This window comes from Pecten maximus, chromosome 11 (assembly GCF_902652985.1).
Source record: "Pecten maximus chromosome 11, xPecMax1.1, whole genome shotgun sequence".
In the NCBI taxonomy this organism is placed as follows: domain Eukaryota; kingdom Metazoa; phylum Mollusca; class Bivalvia; order Pectinida; family Pectinidae; genus Pecten; species Pecten maximus.
The window spans coordinates 37934238-37955177 of record NC_047025.1 but is presented as its reverse complement, the minus strand read 5'-3'; the positions used below and the strand labels follow the sequence as shown (position 1 = coordinate 37955177).

At 35.2% G+C, this 20940-nt stretch overlaps 1 protein-coding gene across 1 annotated transcript; it reads left to right on the top strand.

The window, feature by feature from the left end:
- The first annotated feature begins 349 nt into the window (after nucleotides 1–349).
- Nucleotides 350–10089, top strand: LOC117337364 (DNA replication complex GINS protein PSF3-like). Its single transcript, XM_033898325.1, has 3 exons — nucleotides 350–541; nucleotides 4169–4443; nucleotides 7013–10089. Exons 1-3 carry the CDS (start codon nucleotides 367–369, stop codon nucleotides 7244–7246), a joined length of 684 nt encoding a protein of 227 aa, XP_033754216.1. The 5' UTR covers nucleotides 350–366; the 3' UTR covers nucleotides 7247–10089.
- Nucleotides 10090–20940: the final 10851 nt, after the last annotated feature.

Here is a 20940-nt window from a genome sequence, read left to right as displayed (position 1 = left end):
TTCTATATATCGTCAAATAAAAGTGTTGATGAAAAAAAAAATGTAAATATGCTGAAGCGGATTTTAATATACTGCGCCAATATTCTCATAAAGCTAATCAAGCTTCGTCGAAGTGTGGTGTAGTGGAGCATGGCAACGCGGTCTACTTGGGAATTCCCATATTAGACTATATACATGGTACATGCTTCTTCCGTGTTAAATAACCTGGAATAATTTAATTATTATAGATTATGAAAAACTCAATTTCAAACGTAATATGGTGTTTAATAATGGAACAATGATCATAGACTGATAAATTAATAGACTTAATAGACTGATAGATAATTATTGTCAATGAATACATGTTGATTCCAAACCGAAAGTAGAATGAAAACCGGAAGTGACGAAAGAAACTTTATGCAACATCCGGTTTTTGATTGGCGGGTTGTTCAACAAGACAAGACGATGTCTGAAAGTGCTGATAATTATTTCAGTATTGACGACATTCTTTCCACACAGGAACGTTTACCATGTACCGTGGAAATGATAATTTATCGAATGGGTAAGGTTCAATTTGATATGATTGCCGTGATATTGAGATTATACTGTAATCATAATGTAATGTAGCTGATGTAAATAATAGACCAACAATAAGTACCAGTATATGGCTACTATTACAGGAGCCGCTGTTACAGTACTGACTGTAAAGTTAGTTTGATTATGACCCATTAAGTTTAAGTTAAGTTGTTCTCCTCGTTGTCAAGCCGTCAGAAGGCATGAAGAGTCAGAGGAATCTCGGGCTAGAAAATACCCTTCGGACCACCGGGGCTTGTCAAGTCTTATATTAAAAAAATAGTCAGGAAGGCCAAGGTACCTACAGTACTGTATATATTAAGAGAGTTATCCTGAATGGATATGCCTCAAACTTAAGACAATGTCAGGTGCGGTGCCCCTCAGGGAAGTGTCCTCAGACAGATTTTGTTCTTGATATAGATAAATGACCTTCCGGATGTAGTATCAACTTCTATTAAACTTTTTTGTGGATTTATGGAAAAAGCAGTACAACTAATGAGGCAAGTAACATCAAGAACAATCTGGATAATTTGGCAGATTGGTCTAAAAAATGGCAATTGAAATTTAATGCAGCAAAAATGAAAGACACATATATATTTACGATCGGATAATCCATGCATTCGGGAGAACGATTTACCCAAAAACACCCCAAAAACATCTCACAACATCAGCACATTACATGAAAACATCATTAGAAATTGATATGTATATGTTAACATATCAAATACAGCTATTGATACCTTCTTTTGTTGACTTATCGGCGAGTAGGGTTTTGACGATGAGTGAGATAACTCTTACAAGCAAAGTCATATAAAAAAACCGGCAGGACAATTTACCGAATACGAATTTATGATGATTATCTAGCGTAGTTTGTCGATTCACATGTTCATTTATCTACCAGACATGTTTTTTTCATTTACCTTGTCAATTAACGATTGAATTAATTACTTTTGCTTGAATTTGATGTGTTTTCTCATGAATATGCTGTTCGTTATAGCATATGCAGACATACTGAGACATAACAAAACAATAAATGAAGATAGATATTGTGACCTGTCTATAGTGTGCTAACAATATTTGCCAATTCATTAACAATTCACCTATGTCATAATTGTTGTGGCATATTATGTACTGAATAAACATGATATCAACTGGATACGTATAGTTCTTTCTTATTACCACGTGGTCGGTTTTATTGTAAGACTGTTTGTAAGAGTTATCTCCCTCGCGGTCAAAACCCTACTCGCCGATAAGTCAACAAAAGAAGGTATCAATAGCTTTATTTGATATGCTAATATATACATATCAATTTCTAACGGTGTTTCCATGTAAAGTGTTGATGCTGTGAGATGTTTTTGGGTAGTTTTTGGGTGTTTTGGGGTAAATCGTTCGACCCCATGCATTAGATACAAAATGAGGGAAGGGTACATGGATAAAGAACTTGAAAATGTCAACTAAGAAAAAGATCTGGGAGTCATATTTGACAATTCTCTTAAATTATTCAGTGAGCACATAGCAGAATGTGTAAAAAGGTCAATAGGATGACTGGTTTGGTAAGAAGAACATTCACAAATTTAAGTAAGCAAATGTTTCTGCCATTATACAAAGCTCTTATGATTAGACTACAGGTTGGAATCCAATGTATTTAAAGGATATACAAGACATAGAGGGAGTTCAAAGGCGTGCAACATAATTAGTAAATGACCTGAAAGAAAAATCATACAATGAAAGGTTATTATCTCTTGGTTTATGTATATAAAATTACCATCATTAGAATACAGAAGGAAAAGAAGTGATGTCGTCCAAATGTACAGGATAATAACTAGTATAAACAATCACAGTCAGCGAAAAAAAATTATCGGAACATCTAGAGAAAATGGAACAAGGGGCCACAACAAGAAATTGGGAAAACAATGAGCAAGGCTTAACATCAGGAAGCATTTCTTTGGAGTTCGGGTTACGGACCACTGGAATAGCTTGCCAGACAGTGTTGTAAACGCAGGCACATTGAACGGGTTTAAATCAAGCTTTGAACTGACACTTGAAAGACCATGACAGGAAATTCAACCCAAGTTGCTATCACACAAATTAAGCTACCCAGGAACTGTACATAGTGTTAACAATGTATATTGTGTGCATAATTTAAAGCCAACTATATAAGGCCCTAAAGAAGTGCAACATAAATTAATATAAATATAATTTATAATATATAATCAATGTTCAAATTTTTTTTAGAAAAGAAATCGAGGAGCTCTATTGGAAGGTAGAGAATCAATATCAAGGAGGTCCAGAAGCTGATAGCTTAAAAATGACTGACAACTGATATAGCTGTACTAATTTTGGCTATTTTTAGTAACAAAGCTATACCTTTGTGAAAAGTTCTGGTGTCAGACACTAGTGTATCCTTGTATAGTGATTTAAGTTCATCAACTCTGTCGTTCTGTCTTGACTTTTGTGGCTGGCTACAGATCCACAACACAGCTGATAATGTTCAACATTTTATTATGTTTAGAATGTAGCATTGATGAGAGGCGAAACATGATGACAGATATACACACAATACTAACATACCGTGCGTCCGGTCTATATCTCATGAAAAATATCCATCCCCTGCCCCTCCTTGGAGACAGATGTACACAAAAATACCATGACTACAACATGCCTACAACAGGAAAAGACCACCCGAAATAACAACAGATTTAATATTACTGACTATATCATGTCTATAATTGAGAGGTCTAAGGCCGAAATATACTACATACCTGACTCTATGAAAGAGAAAGATGAACCGGCCAGCTACATGTAAGCCTCTGCCAGACTGTTGTGTAATATGAAAATTAATGAACAGCTTTATAGCTAAATTTAATTGTATGCCTCGAAACGCATGTGCGGTATGTCCTAAGACTCTAGATAGACTGATACCTGAGCGTAGAGTACTGTAGTGTACAGGTAAGGTGATCATAAATAAACACATACCATGAACATTAGCCAATCAGAAACGTCAACAACAAATACAACTGGAAGAAATTCCCCAATGGGAATACCTCAGTTAACCGATATGGACCGATGATCACAATAACACACACTCTGGTTTACGGGATGTAAATATGGAATTATGCACAACATGTAAGTGTTCAAAACCCAAATCTTTTTCACCTTAGTTGGCGTACATATGATAGACAAGATTGTGTATTACCAACACAATACTACCCAATACCACTGTTTTAAACATTCTGATGAGTCATTTTCTCTTTGTCGATGACTGTGTGAGACTTTCATATTTCTATTGGCCATTTGGAATTCTTAAGTGGCTATGGTCCATCGGCACTCTCCTTCCTAAACCCTGGGGGTGTTTCATAATAACATACAAATCGCTATTTTGAATTCATATTATGGTCTATCGTGTAACATTACAAAACCAATGTAGCTGTCTTTTGAAATGAGTAGATGTCGTAATATATTTGCCATAGAAGTATCAACAGTAAAGTTCTGTAAAACAGTGATTAATCTTCATTGGATTGGTTGGCATCAAGTTTGTTATAATGATAAATTTCAATATTATATGTCGGAGAATGTATTAAAAAATTAAAATGTTTTTTTAATGTGTTTCGATTAGGTTACATGGATGCAAGTTCTGAAAGTGATGACCTACTGCCAGGTACAAAGATGGAGATGCCTTTCTGGATGGCTAGAGCATTGTGTAGCCGCAAGCGCCACATCGTCAGTGTTGAGATCCCTAAACAGTACAAGGAAAGTTATCGAGAGATCTTGACTGCAGATGCTACAGTTGTGGACCTCCACAAGCTAGGCCCATTCTACTACAGCTATGGATGTCAGCTTCTTCGGTTTGAACTACCCGACAGTGGAGACATTTCAAAATGTCTGCTTAAGGTTAGCTCATCTGAGTCAGACCTATTTTGAGTTTATCAGACTATAACTATTTTTTAGCCCACCATCATCAGATGGTGGGCTATTCAAATCGCCCTGCGTCCGTGGTCCGTCGTCCGTCCGTCAGTCCGTCCGTCCGTCCCTCCGTCCCTCCGTCCGTCCGTAAACAATTCTTGTTATCGCTAATCCTCAGAAAGTACTGAAGGGATCTTTCTCAAATTTCATATGTGGGTTCCCCTTGGTGCCTAGTTATGCATATTGCATTTTGAGACGAATCGGAAATCAACATGGCCGACAGGCAGCCATCTTGGATTTTGACAATTGAAGTTTGTTATCGCTATTTCTGAGAAAGCACTGAATGGATCTTTCTCAAATTTAATATGTAGGCTCCCCTTGGTGCCTAGTTATGCATATTGCATTTTGAGACCAATCGAAAAACAACATGGCCGACAGGCAGCCATCTTGGATTTTGATAATTGAAGTTTGTTATCGCTATTTCTGAGAAAGTACTGAAGGGATCTTTCTCAAATGTCATATGTAGGTTCCCCTTGGTGCCTAGTTATGCATATTACATCTTGGGACCAATCGGAAAACAACATGGCCAACAGACAGCCATCTTGGATTTTGACAATTGAAGTTTGTTATCGCTATTTCTGAGAAAGTGCTGAAGGGATCTTTCTCAAATTTCATATGTATGTTTCCCTTGGTGCCTAGTTATGCATATTGCATTTTGAGACCTATCGGAAAACAACATGGCCGACAGGCAGCCATCTTGGATTTTGACAATTGAAGTTTGTTATCGCTATTTCTCAGAAAGTACTGAAGGGATCTTTCTCAAATTTCATATGTAGGTTCCCCTTGGTGCCTAGTTATGCATATTGCATTTTGAGACCAATCGGAAAACAACATGGCCGACAGGCAGCCATCTTGGATTTTGACAATTGAAGTTTGTTATCGCTATTTCTCAGAAAGTACTGAAGGGATCTTTCTCAAATTTCATATTTAGATTCCCCTTGGTGCCTAATTATGCATATTGCATTTTGAGACCTATCGGAAAAAAACATGGCCGACAGGCAGCCATCTTGGATTTTGACAATTGAAGTTTGTTATCGCTATTTCTCAGAAAGTACTGAAGGGATCTTTCTCAAATTTCATATATAGGTTCCCCTTGGTGCCTAGTTATGCATATTGTATTTTGAGACTAATCGTAAAACAACATGGCCGACAGGCAGCCATCTTAGATTTTGACAATTGAAACTTATTATCGCTATTTCTAAGAAAGTGCTGAAGGGATCTTTCTCAAATTTCATATGTAGGTTCCCCTCGGTGCCTAGTTATGCATATTGCATTTTGAGACCAATCGGAAAACAACATGGCCGACAGGCAGCCATCTTGGATTTTGACAATTGAAGTTTGTTATCGCTATTTCTGAGAAAGTGCTGAAGGGATCTTTCTCAAATTTCATATGTATGTTTCCCTTGGTGCCTAGTTATGCATATTGCATTTTGAGACCTATCGGAAAACAACATGGCCGACAGGCAGCCATCTTGGATTTTGACAATTGAAGTTTGTTATCGCTATTTCTCAGAAAGTACTGAAGGGATCTTTCTCAAATTTCATATTTAGATTCCCCTTGGTGCCTAATTATGCATATTGCATTTTGAGACCTATCGGGAAAAAACATGGCCGACAGGCAGCCATCTTGGATTTTGACAATTGAAGTTTGTTATCGCTATTTCTCAGAAAGTACTGAAGGGATCTTTCTCAAATTTCATATATAGGTTCCCCTTGGTGCCTAGTTATGCATATTGTATTTTGAGACTAATCGTAAAACAACATGGCCGACAGGCAGCCATCTTAGATTTTGACAATTGAAACTTATTATCGCTATTTCTAAGAAAGTGCTGAAGGGATCTTTCTCAAATTTCATATGTAGGTTCCCCTCGGTGCCTAGTTATGCATATTGCATTTTGAGACCAATCGGAAAACAACATGGCCGACAGGCAGCCATCTTGGATTTTGACAATTGAAGTTTGTTATCGCTATTTATCAGAAATTGCTGAAGGGATCTTTCTGAAATTTCATTTGTAGGTTGCCCTCTGTGCCTAGTTATGCATATTGGATTTTGAGACCAGTCAGAAAAAACCTGCCCAACAGGCAGCCATCTTGTATTTTGACAATTGAAGTTTGTTATCGCTATTTTACAGAAGGTACTGAAGGGATCTTTCTCAAATTTCATATGTAGGTTCCCCTTGGTCCCTGGGGTTGCATTTTGGGACCAATCCGAAAACAACAGACAGCCATTATCGCTAAATCTTAAATTTTATATATAGGTTCCCCTTGTTTGAAAAGTACTAGAGGGCTGTTTCTGAATTTACACAAATTAGTAAGACTTAGAGGAAGGGAAAAGTAGAGAAAAGATCAATCTGACATGGAACCTATAAAGATCATTCAATGGTGGGCGCCAAGATCCCTCTGGGATCTCTTGTTTCTAATTCTGATAACTAGAGTGAGGAACTCTCGCAACTAATTTGAAATGTACATGATATTTAAAATATTTCTTTTATTTCAGACTTTCCAGACTCGTTTAAGAAAAATCATGGACTCCTCACAGAATGCTTTGAATGAAGACACAACAAGACTAACAGAGAAGTTAGATGAAACTGAGAGACTGCTATTTAAGGCTGGACAGCAAGGCCTTAATGACTTTAATAAGTGGGAAACAAGACAAATAGAGAAACTGACCACATCGGAAATGGTCAGACATCACAGAAAACGGAAACGAGGAGCATTAGAGGATGCCTGATTGATATTTCAGATATTTCTTAATTTCACATCTATCTGAAAATTGACTAATATAAAACTATATAAAACTTTAATTGTCTTATAAGGGAATACTGCAGTTACTATAAATGTCATCCCTATAATCAGGGAATGTTCTAGAAGTCTTGACTCCTTTATAGAGGGAAGTTGTGGTAAGTGTACCTTGGCTCTCTTTATCAAATTGTGTGTTAAAAATCTTGGCTATATACGTATGTGTACCAAGACCTTGGTACTGAAACATCAAACTATTGACTGTATTAATGTTTATTTTCAAAGGTAGTCACGAATTTTGTGAATCACTTCCTAACAAATGTATTTTAAGATTTGCATATCTATCCACAAGGAGATTTACCAATATTTCTAGGAAATTCTGACCGTTGTCTCTGGTGAATTAGATTTGTTACACAGGGAGTTGTAATCTATAACGCCAATACCCCTGATCTACAGCTATGTAATATGATCATATGTTTTGATATTTAGGTTTCAACTTTTTTTTGGTTTCTGTTATGAAAACGTAATTGAAAATATCCTATTTAATTTTGTATCATAATATGGGTGAATTTGGCATGTATAACATGACTACAGTAAATCACAACTGATACTCTACTCTACCAGCTGTACATAATCAGATTATCGATATTTTCAGTGTAATTCTGCATACTGTGTACAATGAATTATTTACTGTACTTGTGAAGATTTGACATTATGGCAGTGGTATGGGGCAGACAAAAAACAACTTCATCAGTAAAACTTGAAAGGATTTCAATATACATGTACAAAGGTTCTTTACCCAAAAGAAAGGATCAAAGTCGAGAGGAAAAAAAAAGAAAAAATATGATTTGAATAGGAGCAAGGGTAGACTATCACTAAAGTAATGATTATGGATGAGGGGAGGCAATCACATTAACAAAAACCTATGTATCTCTCAGTAAGCTAAAGTGCATGTAAAAAGAAGAAATTAACCATAAATGCCTCGTTTTGTCACAAGACTGTATCAGAAATCTTCTATTTAATTACGTAATTGTTTAATAATTAGTCTCAAGATGATGCTACATGTGTTCATATACTGGAAGTGGTATGATTCCCCTGTATTTCTTGCTATATTATGAACTTCTTAGAAATGTTACTATGTAGTGGAATATATATCACATGGTCATATCACATGACTGAACAGCCACAAGTCTACCACAATAAATTAGCAGCAGTGGTATAGTGCTTCCACTAGCTAAACTAACTGTCAGTGATTTATTAGCTCACCAGCCTAACTCCACCATCACTAGATGGTGGCATGGGCTATTCCAATTTCCCTTGTTATCAAATTTTTTAGAAAGTATTTAATGGATCTTTCTTGAATTTCATATGTAGGTTCACATCGGTCCTTCGTTTTACCTGTTCAATTTTAAGACTGACAGGAAAACAAGATTGCCGATAGGCAGTCATTTTGAATTTTGAAGGTTGTTGCTGCTATTTCTCCGAAAGTTTTTGATGGATCTTTCTCAAATTTCGAAAGTAGTTTCCTGTTATATTAGTTGAATTTATTAACCTTATTTCTCAGATAGATATTCTAGATGGATCTTTCTCAGATTTCATATCTAGGTTCCCCATGTTTTCAAATGATTAAAGGAAAGAAGAGAAAAATGGAGAAAAGATTAGTGTTAAGAGATCCAAGATTTCTCTTAGATCTCCTGTATTTTTGTTTTTTTTCTGGAGAGTTACATTTTTCAACTGATCTCTTGGAAATTTGGTATGTTTTATAATCATGATATGAAGTGAAATTGTGTTTCCCTGAACAGCATTTTGATTTTACTATTTGTGCAAAAGTTATTGCCCTCCTTTATGATTTGATTCTTGTCCAGATATCAATATTCTTCTTAAATTGTTCAATCAGTCTCTAAAAATATAATAGACTTTACTCATTAAGTTTTGTATTTCTTTTTTTCTTTTCAACTATTTTTGCAAGAGTTATTGCCTTTACACATTTATCTTTGTAGATCTTCACGCTTGGTTTTAAAACAACCTTTCAGACTGGGTTGACTATCCTATGCCATGAAACTACTTTCTCAGTGTCATTTTAACTTGATTAATGTTGCATTTCAATATTTGTTTTCACTTGATACAATAATGCATTTGTTTTTGGCATGACACAGGCATACAATGGACTATTGTCTAAATAGGACTCCATTGGGACTATATAATTTAGCTGGTTTGTAGAGAATTTCAGATTGTAGAGGGTCTGCTTGTTTATCATTACATGTACATTATAATTATTATATAGTTATGTTATTTATGTAATAATGTTTACCTACAAATCATGAATACACATTTAATTATATCTGTAAAAACTGTTTATTTCATTTTAATGCAAAACTGGTACAAGATTTGTAAGATTTTAGATTCAACAGCAGTTAATAATTGTAACCAACAACATTTTTTTAATTAACAAAGCAGCATTATTTATTATTCGTGCATGGTCAATTTATAAAATTTACCTGTATACTACAGTATCAACACCTGTCAGGAAGCCCACACTAGACCAAACAAAACTGATGCCAGTTAACACAGAGGAGATTTACTAGTGTAAGGAACAGTATTTGTATTGTTGTGTATTTGTGTAATATCATTTGTACAGCTGTCTAATTTTCTGATATAGACTGTTGAGTTCCAGATGCATTGTTCTACTGTACACCATTATATTTATTTATACGTTGATATACAGGTGTTGTTAATTAGTCTTCCTCAATGATATTGTACATAGTATATTTTTGAAGCAATCACTTATTATCACAGTAATATTCAGCTGGGAAATAAACCATAACCACAGCTTTATATTTGTTTTAGAAATTGATTTCAAAAACGAAAAAATATCAACTTGAACTTCATCTTAAATGTACAGGAAAGAGTTCCCCTTCACCATTTCTCCAACATCAATTTATAATTTCTTCTGTCTTGCTACACAAAAAAGGAGGAAATGCCATTATCATGATATTCAAGTCTTTTATTTCCCACTTTTTGTGACAGCTCTGACCCCATCAAATATTGCTAATGTCTAACTGGTTTTGAGTCCTCTGCTCTGACTGGTTTTGTGTCCTCTTAGCCAATACCTTATCCAGTACTGTTGTAGACTGACTGGTTTTGTGTCCTCTTAGCTCAGACCTTATCCAGTATTGTTGTAGACTGACTGGTTTGTGTCCTCTTAGCTCCGATCTCATCCAGTATTGTTGTAGACTGACTGGTTTGGGTCCTCTTAGCTCAGACCTTATCCAGTATTGTTGTTGGTTGACTGGTTTTGTGTCCTCTTAGCTCAGACCTGATCCAGTATTGTTGTAGACTGACTGGTTTGGGTCCTCTTAGCTCAGACCTTATCCAGTATTGTTGTTGGTCGACTAGTTTGTGTCCTCTTATCTCAGACCTGATCCAGTATTGTTGTAGTCTGACTGGTTTGGGTCCTCTTAGCTCAGACCTGATCCAGTATTGTTGTAGTCTGACTGGTTTGGGTCCTCTAAGCTCAGACCTTATCCAGTATTGTTGTTGGTCGACTAGTTTGTGTCCTCTTAGCTCAGACCTGATCCAGTATTGTTGTAGTCTGACTGGTTTGGGTCCTCTTAGCTCAGACCTGATCCAGTATTGTTGTAGTCTGACTGGTTTGGGTCCTCTTAGCCAATACCTGATCCAGTATTGTTGTAGACTGACTGGTTCGTGTCCTCTTAGCTCAGACCTTATCCAGTATTGTTGTTGGTTGACTAGTTTGGGTCCTCTTAGCTCCGATCTCATCCAGTATTGTTGTAGTCTGACTGGTTTCAGTCCTCATATCTCGGACCTCATCCAGTATTGTTGTAGTCTGACTGGTTTCAGTCCTCATATCTCGGACCTCATCAATTATTGTTGGATTGACTTTAGAATACAATGATACGTCAGCGGTCTTTGTAATGAGATAATGACTTGTGCCTGTGATCCAAAGAGGGTCTGTTTGATTTCAACTCAAATGGTTAAAATGTCTGGATGGTATCGTTTCCATAGAATGTACAAAATTTGGCTGTACTGCAGATATTATTATCTTGCCGCTACCCACCCTCCTCTTTACCCTAAAACAAAAAGTGGAGTGGTGGCAAAGTCGGGGAAAACAATATTATAAGAAAGAATTTTGGATACATGTGGAATCCCTGGAGGAACACGTTATTACGGATGTGTTATTTCTTTTTGTTATACCTCATTATGTGGTAAAGGTGGCCGGCAACATACAGTATTATTTATTTAAATGGTTACCGTCGATAAGCTAAAACGTATACAACACACATGGTAACTAAAGATACAAGAGTTGCGCCCCCTTGTATTGATATTCGTCTGACGTTAAGCGCTGTGACACCGCTTCAACATACATGCGCGTGCGGCGCCCTCTGAATGTAGGCCTATGGATTTTTTTCCCTCAGTTTTCGGATTTTCATGTTGAATTATACATATCAGGAAAAAGGTTGTTAAAAAAAGAAAAGGAAAAAAACGTATATTTTCCATTGATGATAATTATCTTGTTTGACCTTGGCAGCCTCGAAAATATAATATAAAGCTAATCTCCACATGTAAACTTCATTTATTCTACAACAACTGTGAAACATCTATATTGAATAATCGCGCTTGTCGGCCCGGATGTAAGGGGTCTTACTTTAGGAGGAAACGGAGTACCAGGGAAAAACCGAATTGCTCGGGAAGGTGTCTCTAGGTGAGAAGCAAGTGCGCTGCCACTGTGCCACCCGTTTATAAGAACCATATACCTATAAAAGGTTTGGTTTGGTTTGGTTTATTTTGTTTAACGTCCTATTAACAGCTAAGGTCATTTAAGGACGGCCTCCCGTGCGTGCGACATGCATGCGTGTGATGAGTGCGTATGTGTGTTTTGGGAGGCTGCGGTATGTTCATGTTATAAAGGTCTCTGTACAGATATAAACGTATACAATTAGGAATTTCTTCCTACACAACCACCATTGAAACAAGCATAATTGTTAGAATAAGAAAAAAACCGAAGTGTAAACTTTTAACCACCGGCCGAAAAACTACAGCAACAACAACAACAAAAAAAGATGACAAACGACGAACAATGAAAGTATTCAACAGACAAAAATACACCAGGAGTATGATTCCAGGTGTACCGGAATTTCAGCTTCTTCTTCATCATTGATAACACTCACAGTCCTGTCATATCATTGGTTTTACCTCAAACTAATTGTAACAGAATCAATTTTTGGGTTTTCATACCGATCTGTATATACTTTGTAACAGGAATAAGTCCCCCAAATCCAAATATGGGAAAACGTTTTTTTTTCGCCCGAAATAGGAATATTACTTACTGGAACTGGGAAAATGTTTCTTGTTTTTTTGTTTTTTTGCCCGAAATAAGAATTACTACTTACTGGAAAAGCTTAGAAGTATAACATAAACTTGTAGAGGAAATTAACTTTATTAGACCGGTAAGTGTACAATACAGATTAGATAAAAATCAAAGGAACCATCACACTGAAAAATAACACTGTATTGCTATAAACCATTCAGATGTCGAGCACATTAGCTTTTGTTGCATGAAGTATGATTTTTGTATTTAAGTTTCATCAATGGGAGATTTTACTTTGATGCATTAGAATTTATAAAAGTTTAATGTTGACCTGTGAGCGTTTTAAAGTCCAAATGGAGCGATGTTTTAATTGATGCATCTAAGATGTTAACAATATCTTCAGCAAATGCTGACAAGATGTGTTAAATTATTTTCTACCCAGAATGTAATTAACAAAATGCCATCTTGGTTAAGATAACTCCTATTAATAAATAAAGCCAGGTTGATGAAAACTTCACCTCATGCAAATTCGACACAACCGATAAAATGGCTGTTTATGATTTAAAACATAGTATAGATATGTGAAATATTTTGTTGTGTTTTATCCGATTATTAAATCTTTTGGCAGGAATCACTGCCATAGCATGGTCCTCTAGACTAAACTTGTATGGAACCTTAAATTTGAATATTTTAAAGTTTGTCTTTCACAAAATGTAGTACCGAATTGAGGAAACGTAATTTTCAATAAAATGATGAAATTGTATGGATGTTTTACTTCAAATTTATTTCATGAAACCACCAATTTTACTGACAAAATCATCTGTAGATCTGACAATACAGATTTCCTTTGAACAGAGTCATTGACTTTACCATTTTTTTCAGTTTGAGGCAACATTTCATAAGATGAGGTTTTCACTGTCAGAGCTTGGGCACATTTGTAAACTCGTGGTGTAGTTCATACACGACCCACCCTGCTATTTACCCTAAAGAGAATGTTATACAATGTTATAAGTTTGAATTATGTATACATGTGGAAGCCCTGGAGGGACAATTTAAGTTATCACAGATTTGGTATTTCTTTTTGTTTTATCCAATGACGCCTCGGTTTTTCTTTGATCTTTTGTTGGCGATATATTGCATACTATGTGATATTTCAAATATCACATATGTGATATCTGAAATATCACATGGCATTTCTGATTGGTCCATGCCTCAGTCTTGAGGCGGGGCCAATTTCAAATGTAGGCGTGACAAATGATCGAACAAAGACAGGAAATGCATTTCAAACAAAATTTAGTGAAATACGAGTGCCGTTTAAATTTTTTCTGTCTTCTTTCTTCACCTTGTATGCACGTACAGCCCTGCTGCGATGTACCGTTCTGTCCATAATGAGTTGTTCATCAAAACCTGACAAAACAGAATATAAAATCCTGTTCATATTTTATTAAGTAGAATATATATTTTTAACAGATCAGTAAAAAAAACGCATACATCACATGATACATATTATAAAATTTCAGTCATTTAAAAAAAATGGTTATACAGATTACGCCAAATGTAACAATATACTTTCGTTGCACAAAAATCCTATCATAAACAAAATAGTGATGAAAATGATAACAGGACGCTTGGCTAAAAATACCGATTAACCGATTCATCGATGTATTTAAATAATTTCGCAGATTTTGAAAGGATTTTGTGACATTGTCAACGTCGAAATTTACGAAAAATATTTAATTTCACAATTTGTTCAAACGATATGATTTTAGACTTACCTGCTTGGTAAAGGGAAGTAGCGCAGGTCCTCTTTCCGGAGCGGTTTGTGTAATTTCCCTCGAATCCTGCAGTCTTTCACATGTTTTTCACATTACCATTCAGTTTATTTACACCAATTGGTTGAGTTAATTCCTTGGTATCAAATAATCCAATGTCAGTAGCTACCGTGTCACTATCTTCCAGTTCATACTCATACTTGTCTACGGCCTGTGATAATGTTATATCGTCGAGGTCAGTGAACACATCGACATCAGTGATCAGTACCTGATCCGTCATGGTTGACAGTCTCACTAGAAATGAATGGGCTACTGTGACAGAAAACAAAACGTGTCAGAAATTGGCGGGAAACATATCACAGTGACAGGTTCTGATCAATTTTATAGCTCCACCCCTAGGCACGTGGGTGACAAAACCTCGGCTGTCATTGGATAAAACAGATACAAAATGGGTACTCGTGACGTATCGCATATATCACACTCGTGCTACGCACTCGTGTGATATATCCGATACATTACTCGTACCCATTTTGTATCTATTACATAATTCATATTGTGGTAAGGTAAAGTAACACACAATATTATTTATTTAATGGTTACTGTTGATAAAGCTAACATTAATCAATCCATGGATACCTGATAAAAACATACAACAAACACATAGTAACTAAAGATGCGAGAGTTGCGCCCCTTGTATTGATATTCGACTGACGTTACGCGTTGTGACAGGCACCCTCTGACAGTGTTTGCAGGCTTTTTTTCAGTTTTCGGATTTTCATGTTATATTATATACATGTGTGTACAAGGAAAAGATTTAAAGAAAAAATCATACATTTTCCATTGATGATAATTTTTTTTGTTGACCTCGACAGCATCGAAAATATAATATAAACAATAATCTACACACACTGTCTATCTGTGGGAGGAAACCGGAGTACCAGCGGAAACCCAAGTGATCGGACCGGTGACCCCATACTTTTTCACGTCCTATGGGGAATCGAACCCCATGCCTAGGTGAAAGGCAAGTGCGTTGCCGCTGTGTCACCCGTTTATAAGAACCAGACACCTATAAAAGGTTATAAAGGTCTCTGTACAGACATAAACGTATACCAATAGGAATTTCTTTCTACGCAACCACCACTGAAACAAGTATAATTGTTAGAATAAGACAAAACCGAAGTTTAAACTTTAACCACCGGCCGAACACAAAACAGATGACAAACGATGAACAATGAAAGTATTCAGAGGAAAAAATATACAAAGAGAATAATTCCACGTGTTTCGGAATTTCAGTGTCTTCGATAACTGATAACACGGTCTTGTCATATCATGGTTTTACCTCAAACTAATTGTAACAGAATCAATTTTGGGGTTTTCATACCGATCTGTATATACTTTGTAACAGGAATAAGTCCACAAAATCCAAATATGGGAAAATGTATTTCTTTTGGCCCGAAATAAGAATATTGCTTCCTGGAACTGGAAAAATGTTTTCCGCCCGAAATAAGAATTACTACTTACTGGAAAAGCTTAGAAGTATAACATAAACTTGTAGAGGAAATTAATTTTATTGCAATATCGGTAAGTGTACAATACATATTAGATAAAAATCAAAGGAACCATCACACTGAAAAATAACACTGTATTGCTATAAACCATTCAGATGTTTAAGTTTAAGTTTCATCAATGGGAGATTTTACTTTGATGCATTAGAATTTATAAAAGTTTTAAGTTGACCTGTGAGCTTTTTAAAGTTCAAATTGAACGATATTTTTATTGATGTATCTAAGATGTTAACATTATCTTCAACAAATGCTGACTAGATATTTTCAATGCAGAATGTTCTTAACAAAAATGGAATCTTGGTTAAGATAACTCCTAAAAAACGAATAAAGCCAGGTTGATGAAAATCTCACCTCATGCAAATTCGACAGAACCGATAAAAATGGCCAAGTTCATGATTTTGGGCATCATATAGATATGTGAATATACTTTGTTGTGATTTATCCGATTATTAAATCTTTTGGCAGGAATCACTGCCATAGCATGGTCCTCGAGACTAAACTTGTATGGAACCTTAAATTTGAAAATTTCAAAGTTTGTCTTTCAGACAATGTAGTACAGACATGAGGATACGTAATTTTCAATAAAATGATGAAATTGTATGGATGTTTTACTTCAAATTTATTTCATGAAACCATTAATTTTACTGAAAACAATCATCTGTAGATCAGAAAAAAACCTGTGAAAAAAATACAGATATTCGTTGAACAGAGTCGTTGACTTTACCGTTTTTCTGTTTGAGGCAACATTTCATAAGATGAAGTTTTCACTATCAGAGCTTGGGCACATTTGTAAACTCTTTTTACCAAAGTTATTTTCAAAACTCAACATATATTCCTCTTTTACATCTCTAGATATCTAAAATGTCAAGCGATTTCATGAAGGAGCCAAAGTCCAGAGAAACGTGCCATCAAATCTGCAGTGAATTGTAAAATAATTATAGCTTGGTAGAGTAATAGGGGCGAAACACACTGCATTGGATTTACTTCCAGGATGGATAAATCTTATATATTACGACCTTCAATCCAAAATAAGGTACAAGCACAGGTTTTTTTTTTGAATTTCTGGTGCCGGTGTGTCGACTAACAAGGCATCTAACCCGAACTGTATACTCGTCGACATATACCGTTACACTTCCTGCTTGCGAAATAACTAAGCTTATTAGAGAAAAAACAAACACCTGTAGTATTGTAAAGTTGTATGAAAAGGTGTTATGCCTAGGTGTGTTCAATTATTAATTAAATGTTAATATCTTTGAACATGAATAGCATTGAACAATTACAATTCTTTATTAACGAATCCGGCCCACATGGGACAATATAGGAAATACAATCACAAAGAGGTAGAGTGGCCAAAAGACAGATGAATGGACATGCATTTATACTAATATAAATTACAAACATAAACAAAAATGCTTGTAACATGCTCATGTTGTAACCTATGACTTGGAAGTCAGCTAGAGTTGCTATTACAAAATCATTACACAATGGATACAGTGATAGTTCGTATTGTTTTAAATTCGACATAATGAAATAAGATAACAACTTTGAAATACCCCCATCTTCATTATTCATCAACCAGATGTATTTTTGTTCTGGATCTGAATTTGAAAAATTGAGAGCTTACATACAACATAAATTAAATAGCTCCTTCCTATCAGCATTGTATTTAGTACATGATACTATAGAGTGAGTTTCATCCTCGATACAGCGAGTTTCACAGTGTGTACATAAACGTTCACTCCGGGGAATGTTTCTATAGCGACCCTTTTCTGTCATGAGTCTATGCCCAGATATGCGAAGCTTAGCAATATGTTTTCTTGCATGGACATTTGCTATAGAACTAGTATAGGGTTCAACCCCAAAATCACATTTCAGCTTAAGGTAGCTTACCAATTTCCCATCTAATATTTTTTCTCTGTTCTGATGCCATATGAATATCTTTGAACATGAATATCTTTCGATCAACCTGGATTGTATGTTCCTCAAAAACCTCTGTGAGGACATTTAACATTGGCACTCCTGACACTACAAATCCTAATCCTTACGACACGACTTTTCTTATCACGAGAACTTTTTTTTGTGAAATACGAATAGCAAATAATGTATGGCTGTTTTAAAGCTTCATGAATAGATAAAATGCTGAAATTCAAGGATTACAGCTTAGATCGATGACAAATTCAAATAAACCTTTATTGTATTCTGCATCCAAATAGAAAACATCATGGATCGAACTGCAAACAATGTAACCAAATGGACAAACAAATAAATATAATATATCAGCGATGTATCATACATTTTAAAGATTGAACATATAATTAAGCACATTGTAAGCATACTTTCCTCAGTTCTTTTTAATGAATATGTTAATATCGCGCAAAAGCTGTTGTTCGTTAGTTTACAATGGCATTTGTTTATCTGGGAGACTTGTATTTATTTGATATTAAAAAAAAAAACACAAAAAAACCCCAAAACAAAAAACAACAACAAAAAACCCATAAAAAAAACCAACAACTGGGAAGTATGAAAGCTTGTTCGTAGAGAACAGTTGTAAATGCAGTGGAAAATAAATGAACTTCATCGTCAAGTATGCTACAACTTTCACATAATAAAAATTTATTTATTTTATTTAACGGGTTTCCGTCCGCTATTACGGCCTTTCAGCTGACGGGATAATAGAACTTGTCGAGGGATCTATCTGTATCTACAAGTCTCAATCTCTAAAATATGGTTACTTAATCTGATTTTTGTAAGAAGTTACGTGTTTGCTATTTTCATCAGTGCTATGCATTTTATTAGAAAAGTATTTTTCATGAATCAAAGATTTACTTAAACTTTTTATTTTGAGTTTAATTTTAGAGTAACAAGATTCATGTTCAAAATTGTATGGAACATTAATATTTCTTTTAATTTGATCTTTATATGTATACAATGTATATATATCATTTTCGCGCATTTGTTTGCAAAAAGTGCTTGTTTACAAGATCATTTAAATAATTTTGTGATATACTATATAGATAACAATATAAAACAATCGATTGGATATTGACCTAATTCTGCCCTTGAAGCTATGTTACATTAATATTTCCAAATTTCTAGGACCATTTTACAAAGTTTGAGATTAGTTTCCAGGAATTTTGTCGAGTATTGACGAAGTATCCACAGTTCTATTAAGCATTTGCTCTCTTAATGGCATTGACAACTTTCTCGTTATACTAGTATTCTAAATTTCAGAGTTATATGTTAACATTGGTTTGAATTACGAATTAAACAATGTCTTCCAATGCCAAACTGGCATATCTGGAATATTATACAGGAATTGCCTAATTGAAAATAAAACCTTTCTACTTTTTGCAGTAAATTCTTTGACTGCTTGTGTAAATTTACAACCATTTGAGCAGAGTGTTGAACCCAAATACATCAACGTGGTGTAGTTCTCTTTTATTACATATAAATGGTTTATCAAGTTTTGAGGATGTTCATTTAGTGTGGAAATTCAGTTTTTGTTTTATTAGTATTTACTGAGAGCTTCCATTTACGACAATACTCTTCTAACTCATGTAAAGACTTCTGTAAGCCATCTGTAGATTCAGACAATATCAATAGATCATCTGACAAGGAAATATTCCAACATTCGAATCGTATTTCCTAACTTAGGAGTGTTATCTGTCAGTATATTGGAAAGTTCATTAATGTAAATGTTAAAGAGCGTTGGACTTAGACTATCACCTAAATTCTCTCCGCGAGAAATATCTAAATGTTCTGTGGTAAAGTTTCTAAATTTCAATGAGGAAATGGTTTTAATATACCTGTCGCTGACAACACGGAACATGTCTTTTCCAATGCCATGATGAGCAAGTTTAAAAAGTAAACCTTTTCTCCATACACCATCAAAATCTTTGTTAAAGTCAACAAAGCATGCATATATTTTCTTTATCTGAGTTTTAAGCACAAAAAGTGTAGTTCTGCTATTTTTTCTAAGTCCAAACTGACTTGGACTAATGATTTTTTCTATAATATTGAAAAGTGGATTTAAAAATGATTTATTCCAATAACTAGGGTAACAGCCCGATTTGATTAACATTGAAGTAATTTGCTAATAGCGGTAACGTTACATTTAGAGAGTACTTAAGGATTTAATTACTGGTATAATCTGGATCTACAGATTTACAGCTTTTTAATTGTTTTATTACCTCTTTTATTTTGATTGCATCATCGGTAATGTTGTTATTTTTCAAACCATGTTTTACTATTTCTAGTTTATGTTCAATTTCATGTGTAAAAGTGTTATTATTACAGAGATCGTTTTCTCAGCCAAACTCTGGAAGTGTGTTACAAATTATTTCCAGTTAGAGAATTCTCTTTGAGACCAATAACTTACCAACACGTAAGATGGGCCCTTTTGGTCCACTTCTTGTTCACGCGATTCTTGATTAACGAAGTTTGTTACAACAGGTAACAACTACATGGATGAAACCCTTCCTTAACATTCAGATACATGGATGTGATGAGTTGTTAATTTGGTTTGTTTTTTGTTTAACGTCCTATTAACAGCCAGGGTCATTTAAGGACGTGCCAGGTTTTGGAGGTGGAGGAAAGCCGGAGTACCAGGAGAAAAACCACCGGCCTACGGTCAGTACCTGGCAACTGCCCCACGTAGGTTTCGAACTCGCAACCCAGTGGTGGAGGGCTAGTGTTAAAGTGTCGGTACACCTTAACCACTCGGCCCCCATGAGTTGTTAAAACACCAAAGGAAGCAAAATATTGATCGTTTCACTTCCTGAAGATTTGAAATGAAAAGGATATTACAAGTTTTGTAGTCGCCATGTCATGTCTTCCTAAGAAATAATGTTTTATAAAGACGTCAGTATTTTTCCATATTTGCGGTGTGTATATGTCGAATCTAGTACGTTCAATACTCCGAACGTTGCCATTAAGAACTTATCCAGATTAGGTCCACGTATCTATATGTATATCAATCTTGTGTAGTTAATATGCTTGAATTGTCGCATCATTGTTTCTT

Excerpts from the sequence above, each read along its gene's own strand:
- LOC117337364 (XM_033898325.1), top strand. The coding sequence starts at position 367 with ATGAAAACCGGAAGTGACGAAAGAAACTTTATGCAACATCCGGTTTTT. Across the intron at positions 542-4,168 it reads AATGATAATTTATCGAATGG|GTTACATGGATGCAAGTTCT; the intron begins GTAAGGTTCAAT and ends TGTTTCGATTAG. Across the intron at positions 4,444-7,012 it reads TTTCAAAATGTCTGCTTAAG|ACTTTCCAGACTCGTTTAAG; the intron begins GTTAGCTCATCT and ends CTTTTATTTCAG.